This window comes from Hemiscyllium ocellatum, chromosome 28 (assembly GCF_020745735.1).
Source record: "Hemiscyllium ocellatum isolate sHemOce1 chromosome 28, sHemOce1.pat.X.cur, whole genome shotgun sequence".
Lineage (NCBI taxonomy): Eukaryota > Metazoa > Chordata > Chondrichthyes > Orectolobiformes > Hemiscylliidae > Hemiscyllium > Hemiscyllium ocellatum.
In genome coordinates this window covers 2037433-2061405 of record NC_083428.1, presented here as the reverse complement: position 1 = coordinate 2061405, position 23973 = coordinate 2037433, and the positions used below count along the sequence as shown (strand labels likewise).

The window sequence follows — 23973 nt, the reverse complement described above, 5'->3', positions numbered from 1 at the left end:
TATTCCCCCACCTCTGGGCTGGAAAGTTAGAACTCTAGTCCAGTGCCAGGTCTTGTTAGTCATGGAAAGTTCATGATGTGGTTCAAAACGGCAGAACATCATCGCAAGAACATTCCTCAAAAGAAAGAAATAAACTGTTTTAGAATTTTGAAGGCCTCAATTTCTACCAAAGATGTTTCTTTATTGTCCAGGTTTCTGAGGCAGACAGGGAAATGGGACGAATGTTACATCTGATGATTTTTTTCCTTGTTACAAGCTCGAGTTTTCTTGTTGTTAACACATCCTTCACCGTCACAAAATTACTGTCTCCAATCTTCCTCTGCACCTCACATGCCATCATCTGTTGTTATTATTCCTAAAGTGACAAATTCATCGACTGGTTCGAGTGCAATACCATCAACTTCAACCTTCACTCAGTCCTTCTAACTTCCAGTGTGTGTCTTTTTGGTCTCAATCCATATTCTAAATTCCCAGCTTGTACTTTACCTACAATATTTTCAGAGCCTCTTTGGATTCTTTCAGTAGCACTCCATTGTCAGAATATTGCACATTTAAAGAAATTGCTGGAGAAACTCAGCAGGTCTGGCAGCATCTGTGGAGAAAAAGCAGAGTTAATGTTTTGAGTCCCTTCTTCAGGACTCCAAAACATTAACTCTGCTTTCTCTCCACAGATGCTGCCAGACCTGCTGAGTTTCTGTTTTTGTTTCAGATTTCCAGCCTCTGCAGTTCTTTGTTTTATTTTATTGGAAATATATGTTCTGGTCTCTAATTTTTGCCCTTGGAAATATGTCTAATTCTCTGAGGTGTTCCATGCAGAGATTGAATAATTCTGGTGATGCCAGGCAGACTTGCCACTGTCCTCTCTTCACTGTGAGAGTGGAGCAAGAAACACAGGCCAGGGCTGCAATGATGCAAACACAGGCCAGGGCTGCAATGAACAGGAGGTCATTTCAGTCACTGAAGGACAGGGCATGAAGAGATTTGGAATAAGGCCCGTTTTCCGTGATTAAATACTGCTTGTTTGTAAAGTAACACCAAACATCGTCTGGACTAGTTGAATGGTGTGTTGATTTTAACCCAACATATCCTGGAGAGGTCAGTTGACTGAGCACATAGGGTCAGAGAGTCATACAAGCATGGGCACAGTCCAGACATCCCAATCGGACCTACTCCAATTTGCCGGCATTTGACTCATATCCCTCTGAACCCTTCCTATTCATATACCCATCCAGATGCCTTTTTAATATTATAATTGTACCCATCTCCCCTTCCTCTAGCAGCTCATTCCATAAACGCACCACCTTTTGTGTGAAAATCTTACCCCCTCAGGTTCCTTTTATATCTTTCCCCTCTTCCCTTAAACCGAGGTCCTCTAGCTTTTGGACTTCCCCACCCTAGGAAAAAGACTTTGTCTATTTACCCTATCCATGCCCCTCCATGACTTTATAAACCTCTATAAGGTCACCCCTCAGCCTCCATTGCTCCAGGAAATAAAGCCCCAGCCTAATCAGCCTCTCCTTATAATTCAAACCCTCCGGTTCCTGCAATATCCTTACAAATCTTTTCTACCCCCTCTCAAGTTTAACAACATCCTTCCTTTAGAGGGGGACCAGAATTGAATGCAGTATTCTAAAAGGGGCCTCACCAATGTCCTGTACAACAGCAATATGATGTCCTAACTCCTATACTCAATGTTCTGACCAATGAAGGCAAACTTGCCAAACGCCTTCCTTAGCACACACTTTTAGGTGCACCTAAAATCTCTAGGTCTCTTGTTAGGTTGTTCCTAGCAACATGGCTATTTTATTTATTCTTTAGAAAATTTTTCTCTTACCTCATCAAAATAAAACAGAACTTTTCTTCCATCCACTTCATATCGTTTTAGTTCAATTTGTTTACCCAGGAGCAGCTATGAAGAACAGAGAGTTTAGTTACATTTCTCTCATTTAGACATAAGCCCATAAGATATAGCAACAGGAGGAGGCCATTCAACCCATCAAGACCTCTGTGCCATTCAGTGAGATCATGGTTGATCTAATAAACTTCAAAACAACTTGCCTGCCTTTTTCCCATAACCCTCGGTTTCCTCACTGTTTAAAAATCTGGCAAACTCAGCCTTCAATATATTTATTGACACAGTCACAATAGTCTTCACGGCAAAGATTCCACAGATTGCCTCTGAGAGAAGAAATTCCTTCCTCATCTGTATCTTAAATGGGTGACCTTTCACCCAGAGATGACGCCCTCTGGTCCTGGACTCACCTACAAGGGGAGACAGAATCGAGAGTGTGATGCTGGAAAGGCACAGCAGGTCAGGCAGCATCTGGGGAGCAGGAGAATCGACATTTCAGGCAAAAGCCCTTCCTGTGAAAGGATTTTGCATCAATAAGTTTGCCTCTCAGTCTTGTAAACTCCAATGAGTAATGGCCCAATCTACTCAACCTCTCGTTAGGCAGTTCCTTCTCTACCTAGTATTAGCTTAGTGAGCCTCCAATGGCAGTCTGTCTTTCCTTAGATAAAGGGGCATAATGATCAAACTTTGAATTAGTGATGAATCTTAAAAGTTTTTTGATCAATTAGCTTACAAAACCAGTCAATAATACTAGTTGTAAAAACAACTTGTGGTTGAGAGGTATGGATTAAATGCTCACAGTGCCTTTGAGAAATCAGTCTCTCTCTCTCTCTCTCTCTCTCCCCCGGTGCTGGGGACTTTGCAGTATCTCTGCTGGACAAGTACGATAATATATTTATTATAAATTATGTTTTTGTTACATACGATGTATCTACTTATTATAAAGCTTACATAGGCAACTACCATTTAAAGTGTGACAAAAAGAGGTAAAAAATATTTAAACAGAAGAGTGCAGCAAAAACTAGAAGCAGAGTGAGTCAAATGATGATAACTTAAAAGTTTAAGACTCTTAATCTGAATGAAGACAGCATTTGTAATAAGGTAGATGAGCTGGTGGCACTATTTGGAAGAAATGAACATGACTCATTGCTATTACAGAGACATAGTTAGAAGGTGATCAAGACTGGGAACTCAATATTCAAGGATATTCAGAGTTACCTATAAATAGACAAAAAGGAAACGGAGGTGGGGTAGCTTTGTTAATGAAGGATTGTTAGTGCAATAGGTGCAGTAGATCATGATGTGGAATCAATTGGAAATAAGGAATAGTAAGGGAAAGGAGGTCACCTGTAGGTCTCTGAACAGCTGCCTCACTCTCGGACAAAGTATAAATCGGAAAATAATGGAGGTGTATGAGAATGATCATGAGTGACTTTAATCTGCATAACAACTAGACAGATCAACCGGGCAGGGGTAACATCAAGAATGAACTTGTAGATTGAATCCGGGATTGTTTCTTAGAGCAGTACATTGCAGAACCCACCAAGAACAGGTTATTTTAGATCTAGTAATGTGTATGAGATGGGATTAATCAGAAATGTTGTGGTTAAGAATCCTCTAGGGACTAGTGAACACAATATTTTTCAAATTCAGTTTGAGAGAGAGCAACTCCAGTCTCAAACCAGGGTCCACAACTTAAATACAGGCAAACACTGAGGACAGAAGAAAAAGCAGCGTAAAGTGGACTGGGAAAAGAGATTGAGGAGAAGGTCAGTAGATAAGCAGAAACTGTATTACACTCAGTAATATTTATTCCAGTCAAAAAGAAAGACTTGATAAGAAAAATGCTCCACCCAGTGATAGAAATAGTCAAGGTGATCATTCAACCAAAAACTATGGCACACAAAGTTGCAAAAACAAGTGGGAGACCAGAGGATTGGGTATTTTTGGTTTAGGAACCAGCAGCCAATTACTAAAAACAAATAAAAAAGGGAGGAGATTGATTATGAAAGTAAATTGGCAAGAAATATGAAAAAAAGGAGAGCTTTGATGTATATACAAGACAGTCACTAAAGTAAGGGTGGAACCCTTGAGGATAGGACTGGGAAATTAATAACTGAGAGCTGATAAACTGCAGGGTAAGCCACCACCAACCATCGGTCTCTAATGAGATAACAGCAATTTGGGACTATGGAGACTTCTATAAACCTTGCTAGAGTGAGGATCATCGGAGTTAGACAGGACACTCACATTTTCAGGAAGGTTATCCAGAGGCTAAACATCTACTTTCATGCTCAAAATAACAGAATCTCACAGCACAGGAGGACATTTGACCCATCGATTTTGTACTGGCTCTTTGAAAGAGCTCTTCAATTAGACCCACTTTCTGCTCTTTCTCCCATTCCGATCTTTATCAAATTCTTCTTGCAAATTATTACTGACTTCGCTTCCCTGGCCCTTTCAGACAGTATGCTTCTAATCACAACAACTCATGGTTAAATAAAAACTACTTCACCCTCTGGTTCTTTTCCTATTATCTTAAATCTGTCTTCTCCAGGGAACAGACCCTCCTGCCTGGGGAAACAGCACCTGGTGGTTTTGAACATCTCAACTAAATCTCCATTTCACTTTTTCTGCTCTGCTTGAGAATAATTCCAGCTTTTACAATCGCTATACGTAATTGTTTAGGATAACATTTTGGTAAGATCTTTTCTAACCTCTCCTCAACTCCATCATCCTGAAGTTGGAGCCTAGAACAAAACACAATACTGCAGAAGTGTATAATCAGTAAGTTATAAAAGATTTAGCCTCAAATCGGCAGAGGGTGACTCACATCACAGACACAGAGCTGATCTTGGGCACTGTGCTCTCAAATATCTCAATATATCTCAGTATGAACAGAACCTCAATCTAACAGGTAACTGGTTCAGTCCCTGTGATTGGGGCCATGCTTCAACACAGAACCCCAGTCTGCCAGAAATGTTTCAAGTTATGTCCAACTATAACAGTGACCCGGGCTCTCTGCTGAATGATCTTTATTTTAACGGAGGTGGGGGTTGGGTCTTTAATGGGACTCCCCGGTGTCAGCTGTAGTCGCTTAAGTATGAGACCCTGTTTGTGTCTATGTTTCCCTCATGCTCTGACTGGACAATGACAGGGCAACCTCATTAACCCGAGATGGGCAGGAACAACTGGGGAATCACAAACGACACACACAGAGTAACAAGGCAATGTCTGTCTGTGTGAGCCAGAGAGTCCAGATTTTGCCTCTTGCAATTTCATCACAAGAATTATTACCTAGTCTCTGGAGAAACTTCATAAAACACTGACTGGTACAAACATTCCATCTAATAAAGCCCCATGATAAATGCACGCAACTTAAACTTCCATCTGAGGCAAGTAAAGAGCCCCTTTTAATTTGGTGTTGGGGTTTTACAGGCCCCTAAACCTGTAGATAATATTTCATGGATGGAAAGGCAGTCACTCGCCACAGACAGACAGTTTACGATCTTTTCTTGTAACTCTGGCGCCACGGAGAATGGTGCTCCCCAGTGAGAGCTGCATTTCACAGGCTGATGTGATGAACAGCTCCAACCATCTCCACAGCCACAGCTGGGAACAGCATGAACAGACTGTCCCATCCCCTTGTGCTCTGCTTCCCCACTTCACAAAATACCAAACAGGACACACCGTCTCCAATCAGACCGTGGAAAACTACTCTGGAATCGTAGCAGCAGGATGTCCAGGCCGGGGTGAGGGGGTGTGTCCCTGGAGTGTCCAAGGTCAGTGTCACACAGCACAGAAGAGACCCTTCAGCACATCGAGTCTGTGCTGACCAACCGACATTAGTCCCACATTCCAGCACTTAGTCCATAATCTTGAATATTACAATGGCCCAGGCTTTCCACTTTTATTTCTTAAAAAGGTTGTGAGGTTTCCTGCTTCAACTCCTCTCCTAGGCAGTGCATTCCAGATTTCCACCATTCTCTGGGCGAAAAAAGATTTACCTCAAGCTCCCTCTAAACCTCCAACTATTCATCTTCAAATTATGCCCCTCATTATTGACCCTTCAACGAAGGGTGATAGAATCAGCGGTTTCCTGTCCATGCCGATCAAACACACCTCTCCCAGCCCCCCGGCTCAGTCTGCTCTGCTCTGGAGAAAGCAGCCTGAGCCTATCCAGCCTCTCTTCATCGCTGAATTGCTCCATCCACAGGAACATCCTGGTGAATCTCCTCTGCACCCCATCCAGTGCAATTACATCCTTCCTATCCCATGGTGACCAAAACTGCACACAGTACTCCAGCTGCGGCCAACCCAGAGTTTTGAACAGCTCCAACATCACCTCCCTGCTATTATAATCTATGCCACGAGTGATAAAGGCAAGTGTCTTATACGCCTTCTGATCTAACCGATTGCCTTGCCCTGCCAGGGTCAGGGAACTCTGGGCAAGCCCAAGATCCCTCTGTTCCTCTTCCAAGTGTCCTATCATTCACTAACAATCATTTATCTTGTTCCTAACATTTATCTGGTTTAAATTTCATCTGCCATTGATTTGCCTATCTGACCCACTTGCCTATATGTTCCTGGAATGAGGTTTGTGAGCTGAGGGGGTGAGGGGTGAGGCTGGGGGAGGGTAACTGAGAGTGGGATAGGTGGATGAAGCTGAGGGGTAATGGTGATAGGTTGGAGAGGAGGGTGGAGTGGATAGATGGGAAGATGGACAGGTAGGGCAGATCATGAGGGTGGGGCCAAGTTGGAGGTTTGGATCTGGGATAAGGTGGAGGATGGGGAAATGAGGAAACTGAGGAAATCCACATTGATGCCCTGAGGTTGGAGGGTTCTGAGGAAGAAGATGAGACGTTCTCATCTTCCAGGCGGCAGGTGGTTAGGGAGTGGCAGTGGAGGCGGCCCCATGCCTGCATGTCCTCAGCGGAGTGAGAGGGAGAGTTAAAGTGTTCGGTCACAGGACGGTGGGATTGGTTGGTGCGGGTATCCCGGAGATGTTCTCTGAACCGCTCTGCAAGTAGCCATCCTGTCTCCCCTTCAGAGATGCTTCAGAGAACATCTCTGGGACACCCGCACCAACCAAACCCACCGCCCCGTGACCAAACACTTCAACTCCCCCATCCCACTCCGATGAGGACACGCAACATCCTGGGCCTCCTCTATCGCCACACCCTAACCACTCAATCCCTGGAGGAAGAACATCTCATCCTCCGCCTTGGGACCCTCCAACCAAATAGGATCAATGTTGACTTTTCACCAATTTCATCTTTTCCCCTCGCCCCACCTTATCCCAGTTCCAACCCTCCAACTCGGCACTGCCCTCATGGCCTGTCCTACCTGCCCATCTTCCCACCTATCCGCTCCACCCTCTTCTCTGACCTATCACCTTTATCCCCAACCCCATCTACCTATTGCACTCTCAGCTACCTTGCTCCCAGCACCCCCTCCCTCCCCATTTATCTCTCCACCCCCTCAGCACACAGCCTCATTCCTGAGGAAGGGCTCATGTCCGAAACTTTTGTTCTCCTGCTCCTCGGATGCTGCCTGACCTGCTGTGCTTTTCCAGCACCACACTCTCGACTCTGATCTCCAGCATCTGCAGACCTCACTGTCTCCTATATGTTCCTGTAACCTAAGATCATCGTCATCATTACTAATCAACGGGCAAATCTTCGTGTAATCTGAAAACTTACTTATCAACCCTCCACATTCTAATCTATATCGTTTATTATACATCACCAACAATAAGGGACCCAGCATGGATCTCTGTGGTACACCACTGGTGCTGGCATGGGAGGTTTCCCAAGGTTTGTGGAGGTTATGGGGACGCAGGGTGGGGAAGAAGTTATGGGAACTTCACATCTCCCAGTTGTTTAAATTATCATATGGATCCATTCCAGGAAAAATTATACAAATAGATGAGGGAGAAAGAATGGGAACATTGGGCTGATGGTGAGATAAAAGGAGGGTGGGAGAAGGATAATGTGGAGCAGGAATATCAGCATGGAGCAGATGGGCTGAATGGCTGGAAGTGTCAGGATTGTTAAAGGTTTTGATCAGGGCAGCAACAGCCAATTGGAGCTGGAATTAAAACTGGACTTACACCTCAGATGAGGCCATTAAAAACCACCTTTAATTCAAACACTCCTTCAACAAGATCTTTGGCGACTGAGAAAGTCCCATGTTTCACAGCGTCTGACAGGCTGAATAATTCAAATAATTCACTGCCTGCCTGTGGAATTTAACCTTTAACCCCATCAGTGACCCACGGTGCTGATCCCAGAGCTTTGCTGAACTCTCCAGTCTTTTCAAGTTCCCTTCACTTGGTTGCAGGAAGATTCCGGTTTTTAAATATTTTTCTCCTTTTTCTGAAAGGCTGAGCAATGTCAGCCACTGCCAATGGTTACAGCAAGCACCAGGTTAATAACAGGAGCGATACTCCCTGTTAACTCTGATCATCCTCTCATCAACCGCCCTGACAGAGAAGGGTGAACTATATCACAGAAACACATCTACTGACAAACGTTAAAGAGATGGACAATGGCATGAGGCCAATGCTTTCCACATCATTTCCGATGACACTATTCCCGAGTTGGAAAATTATGGGCCTCTGCCCTTTGTGTGAACGGAGAGTGTGGGTGGGGAGGGGAAGCGTTTGGAGGAGATGGTGAGAGAGCGCAGGGGACAGGGGCTCTGCAGTGCCCACAGCTGGAGACAGTGAGGACTGCAAATGATGAGGATCAGAGTTGAGAGTGTGGCGCTGGAAAAGCACAGCAGGACAGGCAGCATCCGAGGAGCAGGAAAATCGACATTTCGGGCCAGAGCCTTTCATCAGGAATGGAGACAGAGAGCCTCTGGGGGTGGAGAGATAAATGCCCACAGCTAGCCCAGTGCTCATCACTCAAAAATTTCAGCTCAGGCACCTCGGAACTCCTGTCACCACTTTGGGAACATCTGGGCTGGAATAACAAACTCAGGCAGGCACCCTAACACATGTCCCATGCTTAACCTGGGGCCAAACATTGCTGCATCACCAGCCAGCGCTGAGGGAGTGCCGCACTATCAGAGGGTCAGCGCTGAGGGAGGGTAGCACTGTCAAAGGGTCAGTGCCTGAGGGAGTGCCTCACTGTCAGAGGATCAGTGTTGAGGGAGTGCCGCACTGTCAGAGGGTCAGCACTGAGGGAGTGCCGCACTGTCAGAGGGTCAGTGCTGAGGGAGTGCCGCACTGTCAGAGGGTCAGTGCTGAGGGAGTGCCACACTGTCGGAGGGTCAGCGCTGAGGGAGTGCCGCACTGTCGGAGAGTCAGCGCTGAGGGAGTGCCGCACTGTCGGAGGGTCAGCGCTGAGGGAGTGCCGCACTGTCGGAGGGTCAGCACTGAGGGAGTGCCGCACTGTCGGAGGGTCAGCACTGAGGGAGTGCCGCACTGTCGGAGGGTCGGCACTGAGGGAGTGCCGCACTGTCGGAGGGTCAGCACTGAGGGAGTGCCGCACTGTCGGAGGGTCAGTGCTGAGGGAGTGCCGCACTGTCGGAGGGTCAGCACTGAGGGAGTGCCGCACTGTCGGAGGGTCAGTGCTGAGGGAGTGCCGCACTGTCGGAGGGTCAGTGCTGAGGGAGTGCCACACTGTCAGATGGTCAGCGCTGAGGGAGTGGGCACTGTCGGAGGGTCAGTGCTGAGGGAGTGCCGCACTGTCGGAGGGTCAGTGCTGAGGGAGTGCCACACTGTCAGATGGTCAGCGCTGAGGGAGTGGGCACTGTCGGAGGGTCAGCGCTGAGGGAGTGCGGCACTGTCGGAGGGTCAGTGCTGAGGGAGTGCCGCACTGTCGGAGGGTCAATGCTGAGGGAGTACCGCACTGTCTTTCCGTGGCTTCCCTGCGGCTGCACTGTTCCCTCCAATGGGTGTTAAAGATCAGACAGCTCTTCTGATCACCCGAACCAACAATCCTCACTGAACCAACGCAACACCCCCAGGTACTACACATTATGTTGCGAGATGGCTGCCCTTCCTTATAGGATACTATTCAACTGTGGTGACTCTCACACTTGTGCCCAGCTCTGCCTTGACATCCCCACCTTTCTTATTTTAAACTCCCAGTTGTCACTGAACTTTGTTCAGGAGAGGGGACCAGGAGAGGTCAGCCCCAGCTGAAAGTTAAAGTTCTGAATCCAAATACAATCCTAGCTCCCTCCCCAACTCCATGGGGTCTCAACACGGCAGCTAACTCTACGCAGAGCAGGGCTTGTGCTGCCAGATTAACAGCAAAATTAATCTGTGGAAAGGGGGTGGGGAGTAGAAAGGTCACTCAGGGATCAAGGGACAAAACGTTAAACATGTCACTCAGGAAATGCCAATGCATCAGGAACACAAGATGCAGTCAATTTCAGAGACGGCTGTAACCAGCGAGACCGGGCAGATACTGACAAACACAAAACCAGCAGCCCCCACCCCCAACCTGTCATCCTCCGCTAAACAAGGCTCAAGGGAGACCCTCTCTCTCTGGGAGGCAGAGCCATATGGACAAAATACTCATAGCAAACATTCTGAGCGAGAGTCTCTGCTGAAATTAACTCCAGATGTTGCAGAAATTGAACTCCCAATAAACAGCTGTAAACTGCAGTTGCACTGACACAGCCCAGCCCGATCCTCAATGCAGCATCTCATGCTATACTCACAGGCCTCACTCATCTCATAACCCTGCCCAATGAAATGTTATCTGTCTTCATCCCACAGCCAGTGACCAACTTCAAAACTACACAGCAATAATCCACATTGGTCCCTTCAGCAGGAACCAAGTAGAAATGGTTTCAATTAACCAACTCAGAAAGGTAGTCACCAAGAATGAGAATAAGGGAGACAGGATCAGAGGACAACAGATAGAATCAGTAACAGACAGACTGAGGGGGAACAAAACGGAGAAAGAAAGTGGGAGAAAGAGCAGGGGAAAGAGAGAAAGAATGTGTGTGTGAGAGAGTGAAAGAATAAGAGTGAGAGATGAGAGGTGACTTCTGCAGTGATGAAGTGAATTGATATGTTTAAAACAAAACAAGGTGATTATGAATCAGAAAATAAAAGAAGGAAATTGCGAAAGGAATGAGATATGTAATAACTGCATTTCTATATCACCTCTGATGTAGTAAAAAATTCCATGGTGTTTCACAGCATGGACTTCAAACATATCTTGACCTGGAAATGTACGATGCGATATTCAACAAATAATGAAAAGAGCAGGTCCTAAGGAGCATCTTAAACCAAGGGAGTGAGGTGGAGGGGGAGGGGAGAGAGAGAGAGAGAGAGAGAGAGAGAGAGAGAGAGAGCACACCACAGGCCCAAGGGACTGGTGTGCAACCATCAATAAGGGATCCAATCAGATCCAGAATGTTCCAGAAAGCAGGATGAGGGTATGTAGATACTGTGAGGATTGAGGGGCTGGAGGAAATGAGAGAAGTGTAGGGTGGGGCAAGTCAATGGGGCTATGGGAAAACAGGATGACCGTGTTTGGGCTGACAATGGATACAGGTCAGTGAGGTGAGAGGGGAACAGGAGTCAATAGGATTTGGGATATGGGAAACAGAATTGAAGATGGCCTCAAATGTGTAGGAGACAGATCAACTGACTCTAAAGGGGATACACTGGAATAGTCAGGTTGAAAGATGTGAAGCAGACTCAGTAGCTGAGGAGTGGGTGTGCATTGGTACAGGACATGGAGCAGATGGTCTCAGCAACACACCTCAGGGTCAAGTACCACGCCAAGGGCAATTGGGACAAGAGCCAAAGGTGGAATATGCTGCTTTATTCTTACAGGGAGCTAGTAAAGACACAATGGACCAAACAGCCTTTTTCCAGTGTTGGAGACATTCAATATTCAATTCAGTGGTTAGCACTGCTGCCTCACAGCGCCTGAGACCCCGGGTTCAATTCCCGACTCAGGCGACTGACTGTGTGGAGTTTGCACGTTCTCCCCGTGTCTGCGTGGGTTTCCTCTGGGTGCTCCGGTTTCCTCCCACAGTCCAAAGATGTGCGGGTCAGGTGAATTGGCCATGCTAAATTGCCCGTAGTGTTAGGTAAGGGGTAAATGTAGGGGCATGGGTGGGTTGCGCTTCGGCGGGTCGGTGTGGACTTGTTGGGCCGAAGGGCCTGTTTCCACACTGTAAGTAATCTAATCTAATCTAATCTAATCTAATCTAATCTAATCAATAATTCTCTGATACAGTAATCTGCACCTAACATTATTGTAGTCATACTCCTGAGACCATACACAAGCCTCAGTTTAAACAGGAACGGAATTAATGATTAATACTGTACAAACCTCTGTGTGAAATGTACAGCTGGAATGGAGGTTTACTCTGAGTCTGATTGCTAGGGCTGGGGAGCTCATACCTGTTCAAGACTCTCAATATCTGCTCGGAACCCAGACAGCAGAGGGACCTCAAGGACTGCCATGTTTGAAGATCCAGAATGCAACCACCTGTAGAAGAAACATTGCCACAGAACAGGGTTAGATTATACAGTAAAGCTCCCTCTGCACAATCCCCATCAAACACTCCCAAGGACAGGGACAGCACGTGGTTAGATTATACAGTAAAGCTCCCTCTGCACCATCCCCATCAAACACCCCCAGGGACAGGGACAGCATGCGGTTAGATTATACAGTAAAGCTCTCTCTACACCGTCCCCATCAAACACCCCCAGGGACAGCACCGGGTTAGATATAAAGTTCTCTTTACACTGTTCCCATCAAACACTCCCAGGGACAGCACGGGGTTGGAGAAACGCTGTAAAGGGTGGTGACAGTGGGAACAGAATCTGAGTGTACACCTTCACGTGGGGCAGGGCCTTGAAACGACTGATAAATCAATGGGAACTGGGTCATTTTGAAAGAGAGAGATAGACTGGAGGTGACTGACAGGGAAGCAGTGAGTCTGTGACAAGCCGGCTGTGTTCTGGGGAGTTTCATACCTGGCACATGCCTCTACCGTGACCTTATACTCCTGACGATCTTGGTGCGAGGCTGGATCATCATCATGGTCCAGTGCACGCTTTCTCTGGGATCGTGCAGAGCGGTTCTCGTTCCTGGACAATGGCCTGGCATGGTGCTGGTGCTGGTCACGCTCTGGCTCCTTTAAGTTGACCGAGAGCTGGAATGCTGGCTTCGCCACTGGGTCAGGAACATTGTACGTCACGTCGATCTGCAACCAATCAACTGAGATTACAGGGAGCATGGGGCAGGAACCCCCATCCCCGCTTTGCTTCCGCACTCTCGCAGCCCCCTCTCCACTGGCCTGGTCAAGTCCTCCCCAGCAGCCTCAATGCTTGCTGTATCTGCATACTAATGGTTTGGTACTTGCATACTAGAAGACCTTCTGCACCTCAGAATTTCAATTGTTCTCTGGTGAAATAATAATCAGCTTTAACTCTTCCTTCCAAAGTTGAAAGGCTTTGTTATTTTCCCAAATTATAACCCATCAACAAGACTTTTACTCGTCGCCTCACTCAGCCCATCTGTCTGCAAACTATTTATGTGATCTTCACAACATACTTTCCCAACTATCTCGGTGTCATCTACAAACTTAGCCATCGTGCTTTCATTCCCCTCATGTAAGTCACTGAGTTTATTATAAAATGTTGAGGCATTTGCATGACTCTACACATCACAGCCTTTTAATCTGAAACACAGACTCTCCGTGCACCCTCTGTTTTCATACAGCCAATTTTCTAACCACACTCTCTTATCCAGTTCACCAAGGACTTGGAATTACCTCAATAACCTTTTGATGTGAGACCTTATCATGTCACTTACAGAGCCATAGAGATGTACAGTATGGAAACAGACCCTTCGGTCCAACCGTTCAGATATCCCAACCCAATCTAGTCCCACCTGCCAGCACCCGGCCCATATCCCTCCAAACCCTTCCTATTCATATACCCATCCAAATGCCTTTTAAATGTTGCAATTGTACCAGCCTCCACCATTTACTCTGGCAGCTCATTCCATACACATACCACCCAGTGTGTGAAAAAGTTGCCCTGTAGGTCTCTTTTATATCTTTCCCCTCTCACCCTAAACCTATGCCCTCTAGTTCTGGACTCCCTGACCCCAGGGAAAAGACTTTGTCTATTTACCCTATCCATGCCCCTCATGATTTTATAAACCTCTATAAGGTCACCCCTCAGCCTCCGACGCTCCAGGGAAAACAGCCCCAGCCTATTCAATCTCTCCCTATATCTCAAATTCTCCAACCCTGGCAACATCCTTGTAAATCTTTTCTGAACCCTTTCATGTTGCACAACATCTTTCCAATAGGAGGTAGACCAGAAATGCACGCAATATTCCAAGTAGCCTAACCAATATCCTGTACAGCCGCAACATGACCTCCCAACTCCTGTACTCAATACTCTGACCAATAAAGGAAAGCATACCAAGCGCCTTCTTCACTATCCTATCTACCTGCGACTCCACTTTCAAGGAGCTATGAACCTGCACTCCAAAGTCTCGTTGTTCAGCAACACTCCTTAGGACCTTACCATTAAGTGTTTAAGTCCTGCTAAGATTTGCTTTCCCAAAATGCAGCACCTCACATTTATCTGAATTAAACTCCATCTGTGACTTCTGGAAATCCAAGTACAGTTCAGCTCCTCTCTGCCCAGAGCATGGATAATCCATCAAAAGAATTCCAACAAACATAACTTCCATTTGATGAAACCATGCTGACCATTCCTCCGGCGGATCAACTGGATGGATCAAAAAGCAACCAGGCCGGCAGGAAGGACAGAGTGGCCTCTCTCAGAGAAATGCAATCACTTTTTACCCAATACTAAGGGGATCAAATTTTCCGACACGGCTCATTAACCAGTGATTTCAATTCAGTGGTGTTACCTGCATTAAGCAGCAGCCTTCCCCCCTTGCACTGACAAACAGGCCTGTTGGGACACTCGGGATCTGGAAAAACAGGGAACAGACACAAAAATATCAGAAGGTCTTCACCGTGACATCACTGCAACAACTGAGGCAGCTCAATAAATCCAGCAGCAAGGACAGCTTCCCCCCCTCTTACCAACCACTGCCTGGGAAAGACCCAGAAACAATGTGAGAAAGAACATTTCCTTGCAGCAACTGGTTTGGGACAGCACTTGCTGAGAGTGAGAGAGAGGAAGGTGCAATTAATACACTCAAAATGAAGGGTTATAAAGAGACGGCAAGGAAACGGAGCTCAGTCAGCCTCTCACTCAGAGAGGTTTCACAGACACGGTGGGATAATTCCCCCAAATTCCCTGGAGACCGTGTCCCAGAGAGTGAGGTCAGAGACCAGGGCAGAAGTGAACCAAAAAACAGGAGGCAGGAAGTGCCAAAAGGTGGGGTTGGGGGCGGTGGTGGGAGTGGAGGTGGTAGTGGGAGGGTGTGGAGGTGGTAGTGGGAGGGTGTGGAGGTGGTAGTGGGGGTGATGGAGGTGGTAGTGGGGGGGGTGATGGAGGTGGTAGTGGGGGGGTGATGGAGGTGGTAGTGGGGGGGTGATGGAGGTGGTAGTGGGGGGGTGATGGAGGTGGTAGTGGGGGGGTGTGGAGGTGGTAGTGGGGGGGTGTGGAGGTGGTAGTGGGGGGGTGATGGAGGTGGTAGTGGGGGGGTGTGGAGGTGGTAGTGGGGGGGGGTGGAGGTGGTAGTGGGGGGGTGATGGAGGTGGTAGTGGGGGGGTGTGGAGGTGGTAGTGGGGGGGTGTGGAGGTGGTAGTGGGGGGTGTGGAGGTGGTAGTGGGGGGTGTGGAGGTGGTAGTGGGGGGGTGATGGAGGTGGTAGTGGGGGGTGATGGAGGTTGCAGTGGGGGGGTGATGGAGGTGGTAGTGGGGGAGGTGATGGAGGTGGTAGTGGGGGGTGATGGAGGTTGCAGTGGGGGGGGTGATGGAGGTGGTAGTGGGGGGGTGATGGAGGTGGTAGTGGGGGGTGATGGAGGTGGTAGTGGGGGGTGATGGAGGTTGCAGTGGGGGGGGTGATGGAGGTGGTAGTGGGGGGGTGATGGAGGTGGTAGTGGGGGGTGATGGAGGTGGTAGTGGGGGAGGTGATGGAGGTGGTAGTGGGGGGTGATGGAGGTTGCAGTGGGGGGGTGATGGAGGTGGTAGTGGGGGAGGTGATGGAGGTGGTAGTGGGGGGGTGATGGAGGTGGTAGTGGGGGGTGATGGAGGTTGCAGTGGGGGGGTGATGGAGGTGGTAGTGGGGGGGTGATGGAGGTGGTAGTGGGGGGGTGATGGAGGTGGTAGTGGGGGGTGATGGAGGTGGTAGTGGGGGGGTGATGGAGGTTGCAGTGGGGGGGGTGATGGAGGTGGTAGTGGGGGGTGATGGAGGTTGCAGTGGGGGGGTGATGGAGGTGGTAGTGGGGGGGTGATGGAGGTGGTAGTGGGGGGGTGATGGAGGTGGTAGTGGGGGGGTGATGGAGGTGGTAGTGGGGGGTGATGGAGGTTGCAGTGGGGGGGTGATGGAGGTGGTAGTGGGGGGTGATGGAGGTTGCAGTGGGGGGGTGATGGAGGTGGTAGTGGGAGGGTGATGGAGGTTGCAGTGGGGGGGTGATGGAGGTGGTAGTGGGGGGTGATGGAGGTTGCAGTGGGGGGGTGATGGAGGTGGTAGTGGGGGGTGATGGAGGTTGCAGTGGGGGGGTGATGGAGGTGGTAGTGGGGGGTGATGGAGGTTGCAGTGGGGGGGTGATGGAGGTGGTAGTGGGAGGGTGATGGAGGTTGCAGTGGGGGGGGTGATGGAGGTTGCAGTGGGGGGGTGATGGAGGTGGTAGTGGGGGGTGATGGAGGTGGTAGTGGGGGGGTGATGGAGGTTGCAGTGGGGGGGTGATGGAGGTGGTAGTGGGGGGTGATGGAGGTGGTAGTGGGGGAGGTGATGGAGGTGGTAGTGGGGGGGTGATGGAGGTGGTAGTGGGGGGTGATGGAGGTTGCAGTGGGGGGGTGATGGAGGTGGTAGTGGGGGGTGATGGAGGTTGCAGTGGGGGGGTGTGGAGGTGGTAGTGGGGGAGGTGATGGAGGTGGTAGTGGGGGGGTGTGGAGGTGGTAGTGGGGGGTGTGGAGGTGGTAGTGGGGGGGTGTGGAGGTGGTAGTGGGGGGGTGATGGAGGTGGTAGTGGGGGGGTGATGGAGGTGGTAGTGGGGGGTGATGGAGGTTGCAGTGGGGGAGGTGATGGAGGTTGCAGTGGGGGGGTGATGGAGGTGGTAGTGGGGGGTGATGGAGGTTGCAGTGGGGGGGTGATGGAGGTGGTAGTGGGAGGGGGTGATAGAGGTGCTGGAGTTGGGGTGGGGGTGGTGGAGACAGCAATTTTAAATCTTTCAACTGAAGACTAGCACAATGTATGAATGTTGCTGTCATAATGAAACACTGTCAATTGGATAATTTAACACTGCACAGATTTACTTCCTAAAGATTTGTGTGTCATTCCATCTCACCTACAGCGAATTATATGAAGTGTCGTGTCTGTGTTAAAGACACCGTGGAACTGTTGGATGGTAAGGGAGTTTGAGATGATGGACTGTGTGTGTGTGAGAGTTTGTCAGTTTTTATTAAACAAAATATCTGTTGCATTTATACCTATTACCTTGTGTCAGTTTACGTTTTGCAATGTTTGAGAGTAATGCTTGTGTGTTGTAGTTTGAAGTTTAATGGTATGGTGATAATTATTGAAGATATTATTGACATCTTCTAACTCTGCTTCTGCATGGGTCCAGACAGCTGATACATCAACCCAAATACAGATGGTAATGTTCCTGCATCACCAATCAAGGCGATGGTGAGATTGGAAAAGGATCCCCTGAAAATCAAAAAGTAATCTCAAGAAGAGACTTCAAAAAACAGAAAATATTTTGATCTCAGCCACCTACCCACTGGACATGAATCCAACAGGTACACAGTTAGCCAGTGTTCCCAGTAAGAATGAAGACGATTGCTTTAATTCTTTTTCTGCCAGCTGTGAGTGGCTGCTATTGCTTCACCCTCAGTACGGAAATCCCGTAATTACTGTACAGCGCGCTGGAGAAATCACCTGCTTTTACTGGGAGAGGCTGTAGCTGTTTCGATGGGATGTGTATGTTGTAGTTTATACAGGCTGCTGAAGTAGACTCTGTAAATAGACTATTTGTTTGTTTGCCATGGTGTACCTTGCCTCTCATCTATTAGCTGACAGTTCCCATACAGGCAAACTACACATCTGCAGCACGTCATACACACAAATTTAACCAAAGTGTACACACACACACACTTCAACCTTTGACGTGAAAAAGTATGAAATCCCAACAGGAGACTGACTGCTTCTCACCACCGCTGTCTGCAGGATTTTCTTGTTATCCCTGTTCAGCTCAAAAGATTCCTGGAAATCCAGATTAGTTGATGCGAGTGAGATGGTGAGATTGACCCCTCCCACAAAGGACAGGATGGCATATTCCGACAGGGCTTGCAGAGCGACACATGTGTCCTGGAAAGAATCACAAACCATCAGTTCTGCTGATGTCTCCGCCACACTCGGTTCAGAGAGTTCACAATTACAACGTATCTGAGGACTCAGTATTACCTGGCTGGTGGAGTTTGGGGAGGAGGTATAGAACATAGAACATAGAAAAATACAGCGCAGTACAGGCCCTTCGGCCCTCGATGTTGCGCCGACCAAAGCCCACCTAACCTACACTAGCCCAATAACCTCCATATGCTTATCCAATGCCCGCTTAAATGACCATAAAGAGGGAGAGTCCACCACTGCTACTGGCAGGGCATTCCATGAACTCACAACCTGCTGAGTAAAGAATCTACCCTAACATCTGTCCTATACCTACCACCCCTTAATTTAAAGCTGTGTCCCCTAGTAACAGCTGACTCCATTAGCGGAAAAAGGTTCTCACTGTCAACCCTATCTAAACCCCTAATCATCTTGTACACCTCTATCAAATCTCCCCTAAACCTTCTTTTCTCCAATGAGAACAGCCTCAAGTGCCTCACCCTTTCCTCGTACGATCTTCCTACCATGCCAGGCAATATCCTGGTAAACCTCCTTTGCACTCGTTCCAATGCCTCCACATCCTTCCTATAGTATGGCGACCAAAACTGCACACAATACTCCAAATGAGGCCGCACCAGAGTCTTATACAGTTGCAACATGACCTCAGGACTCCGGAACTCAATTCCTCTACCAATAAAGCCCAGTACACCATATGCCTTCTTCACAGCACTATTTATCTGGGTGGCAACTTTCAGAGATCTGTGTACATGGACACCAAGATCCCTCTGCTCATCCACACTACCAAGTAGCCTGCCATTAGCCCAGTAATCCATCTTCTTGTTACTCCTACCAAAGTGAATGACTTCACACTTAGCTACATTGAACTCCATTTGCCACCTTTCTGCCCAGCTCTGCAACTTATCTATATCCCGCTGTAACCTGCCACATCCTTCTTCGCTGTCCACAACTCCACCGACTTTCGTGTCATCCGCAAACTTGCTCACCCAGCTTTCAAGCCCCTCCTCTAGGTCATTTATAAAAATGACAAACAGCAATGGTCCCAAAACAGATCCTTGTGGGTAGTTGGTTTATGGAGAAATACATAACTGATCGTACATTATCCACTCATTACTCAACTGGCAGTGTTTACCTGTGTGGAAGAGAACCCTCCCAGTGTGTTACGTTGCTGTGAGAGCCATTTAACAACAGGAAGAGCAGAGGCTACATCACCGAGGGAGGTGTAGGTGAGGAGAGCGTAGGCAGTCATCTCCACTTCAGCTGATACAACTACACAGGAGAGACAGGTGACAAGCTCACAACACAATCAGTACAGCTTTTCTGATTTCAAACTCTTGTCCATTCAGTAACCATGCAAAGACAAAGTAATGGCAAAACTAGTATGCTTTTGTGTTGTGCATCTGTGTGAGAGCGTGTCTGTGAGAGTGTGCGTGTTTATCTGTGTATGTCTGTCTGTGAAAGTGTGTCTGTGAGTGTGTGTGAGAGTGTGTGTGGGTCTTCGAGAGAGTGTATGTCTGCGAGAGTGTGTGTCTGTGAGAGAGTGTGCGTGTTTGTCTGTGCGTGTCTGTCTTTGAGAATGTGTCTGTGAGTGTGTGTGTGTCTTCGAGAAAGTGCGTGTCTAAGAGAGAGCGTGTGTATGTCTGCGAGAGTGTGTGTCTGCGAGAGAGTGTGTCTGTGAGAGAGTGTGTCTGTGAGAGAGTGTGTCTGTGAGAGAGTGTGCATGTTTGCAAGTGTGTCTGAGAGAGTGTATGTATGTGTGTCTGTCTGTCTGTGAGTGTGTGTGTGTGTCTGTGAGAGAGTGAGCATGTGTCTGTGATTGAGCATGTGTCTGTGAGTGTGCATGTGCCTGTGAGAGTGCGTGTGTCTGGGAGTGTTTGTGTCTGTGAGAGAGAGAGCGTGTCTGTGTGGGTGTGTGCGTGTCTGTGTGCGCGCGCGCGCGTATGTCTGGGACTGTGTGTGTGTCTGGGAGAGAGTGAGCGTGTCTGTGTGTGTGTGTGCGTATGTCTGGGAGTGTGTGCGTATGTCTGGGAGTGTGTGTGTGTGTGTGGGAAGTGTGTGTGTATGTGTCTGGGGGTGTGTGCATGTGTCTGGGAGTGTGCGCGTATGTCTGGGAGTGTGTGCGTGTGAGTGTGTGTGTGGGAGTGTGTGTGTGTCTGGGAGTGTTTGTGTCTGAGAGAGAGTGAGCTTGTGTGTGTGTCTGTCTGTGAGTGTGTGCGTCTGTCTGGGAGTGTGTGTGTGTCTGTGAGTGTGTGTGTGTCTGTGAGTGTGTGTGTGTCTGTGAGTGTGTGTGTGTCTGGGAGTGTGTGTGTGTCTGGGAGTGTGTGTGTGTCTGGGAGTGTGTGTGTCTGTGAGAGAGTGAGCGTGTGTGTGTGTGTGTCTGTGAGTGTGCGCGTATGTCTGGGAGTGTGTGTGTGTCTGGGAAGAGTGTGCGTATGTCTGGGAGTGTGTCTGTGTCTGGGAAGAGTGTGCGTATGTCTGGGAGTGTGTGTGTGTGTGTGTGTCTGGGAGTGTGTGTGTGTCTGTGAGAGTGTGCATGTGTCTGTGAGTGTGTGCGTGTCTGGGAGTGTTTGTGTCTGTGAGAGAGTGAGCGTGCGTGTGTGTGTCTGTGAGTGTGTGCGTATGTCTGTGAGTGTGTGTGTGTGTCTGTGAGTGTGTGTGTGTCTGGGAGTGTTTGTGTCTGTGAGAGAGTGAGCGTGTGTGTGTGTGTGTGTGTGTGTGTGTGCGTATGTCTGGGAGTGTGTGTGTGTCTGTGAGTGTGTGTGTGTCTGGGAGAGAGTGAGCGTGTCTGTGCATATGTCTGGGAGTGTGCGCGTATGTCTGGGAGTGTGTGCGTATGTCTGGGAGTGTGTGTGCATGTGTCTGGGAGTGTGTGTGCATGTGTCTGGGAGTGTGTGCGCGCGTATGTCTGGGAGATTGTGTGTGTGTGTGTGTGTCTGTGAGAGTGTGCATGTGTCTGGCAGTGTGTGTGTATGTCTGGCAGTGTGTGCGTATGTCTGGGAGTGTGTGCGTGTCTGGGAGTGTTTGTGTCTGAGAGAGAGTGAGCGTGTGTGTGCGTGTGCGCGTCTGTGAGAGAGTGAGCCTGTCTGTGTGTGTGCGTATGTCTGGGAGTGTGTGCGTGTGTGTGTGTGCGCGAGAGAGAGAGAGAGAGAGAGAGCATGTGCCTGTGAGAGTGTGTGTGTGTGTCTGTGAGAGTGTGCGTGTGTCTGGGAAGAGTGTGCGTGTGTCTGGGAAGAGTGTGCGTGTGTCTGGGAAGAGTGTGCGTGTGTCTGGGAGTGTTTGTGTCTGTGAGAGAGTGAGCGTGTCTGTGTGTGTGTGCGTGTGTCCCTGTGAGAGTGTGTGGGGTGGGAGGTACGATACAGAGGAAGATGCTGCATGGCAATGTTTGCTCCAACTCATCAATTGAAAGACTGTTACATTTATTTCAGCTCCACATTAAACAATGTGTTCCCAGCTCATACGATCTGTCTATATAGTCAGCCTCCCTTTTCCCACATGTAACAAAGGCCTCTCTCCTAAAATGTAGACCCTTTTGTAAGGGTGCAACCTTTCCTTCACATAATGAAAGGTTTGCCATACACAGTCTGGTTTTGACTGTATATCATGTGAACAGTTGACTGCACAGTTATATTGGATACCTGTCCTGATATTGTAGTGATGGGAATGAGGGGGCCAGATGGAGCTCATTGAGTATTAGTTCCCTGTTTGGGGTTGTTAACCTGGGTCGATCGGGGAGCCCTGGCTGATAGATATAAACAGAAGGGCAAAAGTGAGGACTGCAGATGCTGGCAATCAGAGTCGAGGGTGTGGTGCTGGAAAAGCACAGCAGGCCAGGCAGCATCAGAGATATAAACAGGAGTCTCAGAGATTTTCACAATTCTCAGGACTGGCTCTGAGTTGGCTGGTGTGGAGTCCATGTATTGTGCATGTGGAAAGAAAGGATGACTCTGTGTTGGGATATCAGCTTCCTGTGCAGTTACTTCAGACATACAAGCCTCTAACGGCCACACAGAATACAGAATAAGGTAGTGGGCTGGAGCTGTGTCCCTTACCTGATTGTGAGAGGCCATCACTAAAACCCATGAAGGTGTCTTCATCAGTGACTGTTGTACCCGTCAGACTCCAATGTGTAAAGCCATCTAGAATTCAGATGGAAAGTTAGTCCAAATGCTGTACATTTCCATGTTCGATGTTCCAAATACATTGTAATTTCAAATATTTAGTTGAAGATGATTTACATCCCCGACAGTGTGGAAACAGGCCCTTCGGCCCAACAAGCCCACACCGACCTTCCAAAGACCAACACACCCTGACTAGTGCATCTAACACTATGGGCAATTTAGCATAGTCAATTCACCTAACAGCACATCTTTAGACTGTGGGAGGAAACCAGATCACCTGGAGAAAACCCACGCAGACACTGGGAGAATGTGCAAACTCCACACAGACAGTTACCTGAGCCGGGAATTGAACCCAGGTCTCTGGCACCATGAGGCAGCAGTGCTAACCACTGAGCCACCGTGCCATCCAATTTTTAAAAACAAATCTATATTTTAATGCATATGGTAACACAGGCATGGATTTACTCAGCAGACATATGGGTAAAAAGCAGGGCGTGACAGCAGATTAAAGACACCTTTCAGAGAGTTGGTACTTATTCAAATGGGCTCCTCCTATGCTGTAAAAGACTCTACATTAATTCTCGTGTTTAACAATGATATTAATCATTCTAAAATCACAAAGTAATCAACCAGTCACAAACTATGAGATAAAATAATAAATGTTACACAAAACACTATTCCAGAGACTCTCCTGGAGGATTTCACAGGAGCCAGGTTCAACTCACTGAGATCACTTCACACAGAGACAGCTACAAGGCCATCAAATAGATTCTTTATATCACATCTCAATAACCCAATAATCAATCACATCTGACACACTCACAAGATACTTTGACTGTTACAGGTGACCACAAGAGCCAGTTGTGCACAGCAGGATCCCCAAAGCAGTACATTTATATCCAGTTACACTTCCTTTGTTGCTGTTAACAATCAAGGGTGCAACATGAATCTAAAATCAGTAGACACCTTTGTTCTTCAAGTAATTTTAACAATTCTCTGCAAACTCAGCACCCCAACATCCCCAGCATCTTACCCAGAAACACTGGACTGTTACAATGCAGGAGGTGGCCATTAGGCCCATCATACCCACACTGGCTTGTTAAGTGAGCATCATTACTCAATGCAAATCTCCAGCCTATTCGCAAAAGGCTTGGTTTCTAAGTTTATCCAAACAATCACTCAGTGTCCCTGCCTGAAAACCCCATTGAACCTGCCCTCACCACAGTTCCAGGTGGTATATTTCACACTCGTTCCACACTGGTTACATTTCACACCCTCACTACACACTGGGTACATTTCACACCCCCGCTACATACTGGGTACATTTCACAAGCTCGCATAACACTGGGTACATTTCACACCATCTCTACTCACTCGGTACATTTCACACCGTCACTAAACACTGGGTATATTTCACATCCTCACTATTCATTGGGTACATTTCACAGACTCACTACACACAGGGTACATTTCACAGACTCGGTGCACATGGTTGCTTTCACACCATCACT

The 23973-nt window shown here is 48.1% G+C and overlaps 1 protein-coding gene across 2 annotated transcripts in view; it reads right to left on the bottom strand.

Annotated features, from left to right (window-relative positions):
• The window catches only part of cpamd8 (C3 and PZP like alpha-2-macroglobulin domain containing 8), a 158073-nt gene that overhangs the window by 25991 nt on the left and 108109 nt on the right, over nt 1-23973 (bottom strand). The window contains exons 31-37 of one of the 2 annotated variants that reach the window (XM_060845992.1): nt 22394-22480; nt 19477-19613; nt 18153-18308; nt 14734-14796; nt 12816-13045; nt 12237-12324; nt 1835-1909 (exon numbers count right to left, since the gene is read on the bottom strand). In XM_060845992.1, coding sequence (XP_060701975.1) covers nt 1835-1909; nt 12237-12324; nt 12816-13045; nt 14734-14796; nt 18153-18308; nt 19477-19613; nt 22394-22480 — 836 coding nt within the window. Of the gene's footprint in view, nt 1-1834; nt 1910-12236; nt 12325-12815; nt 13046-14733; nt 14797-18142; nt 18309-19476; nt 19614-22393; nt 22481-23973 lie in introns of those variants that run through there. The other variant, XM_060845993.1, reaches the window with a different exon arrangement.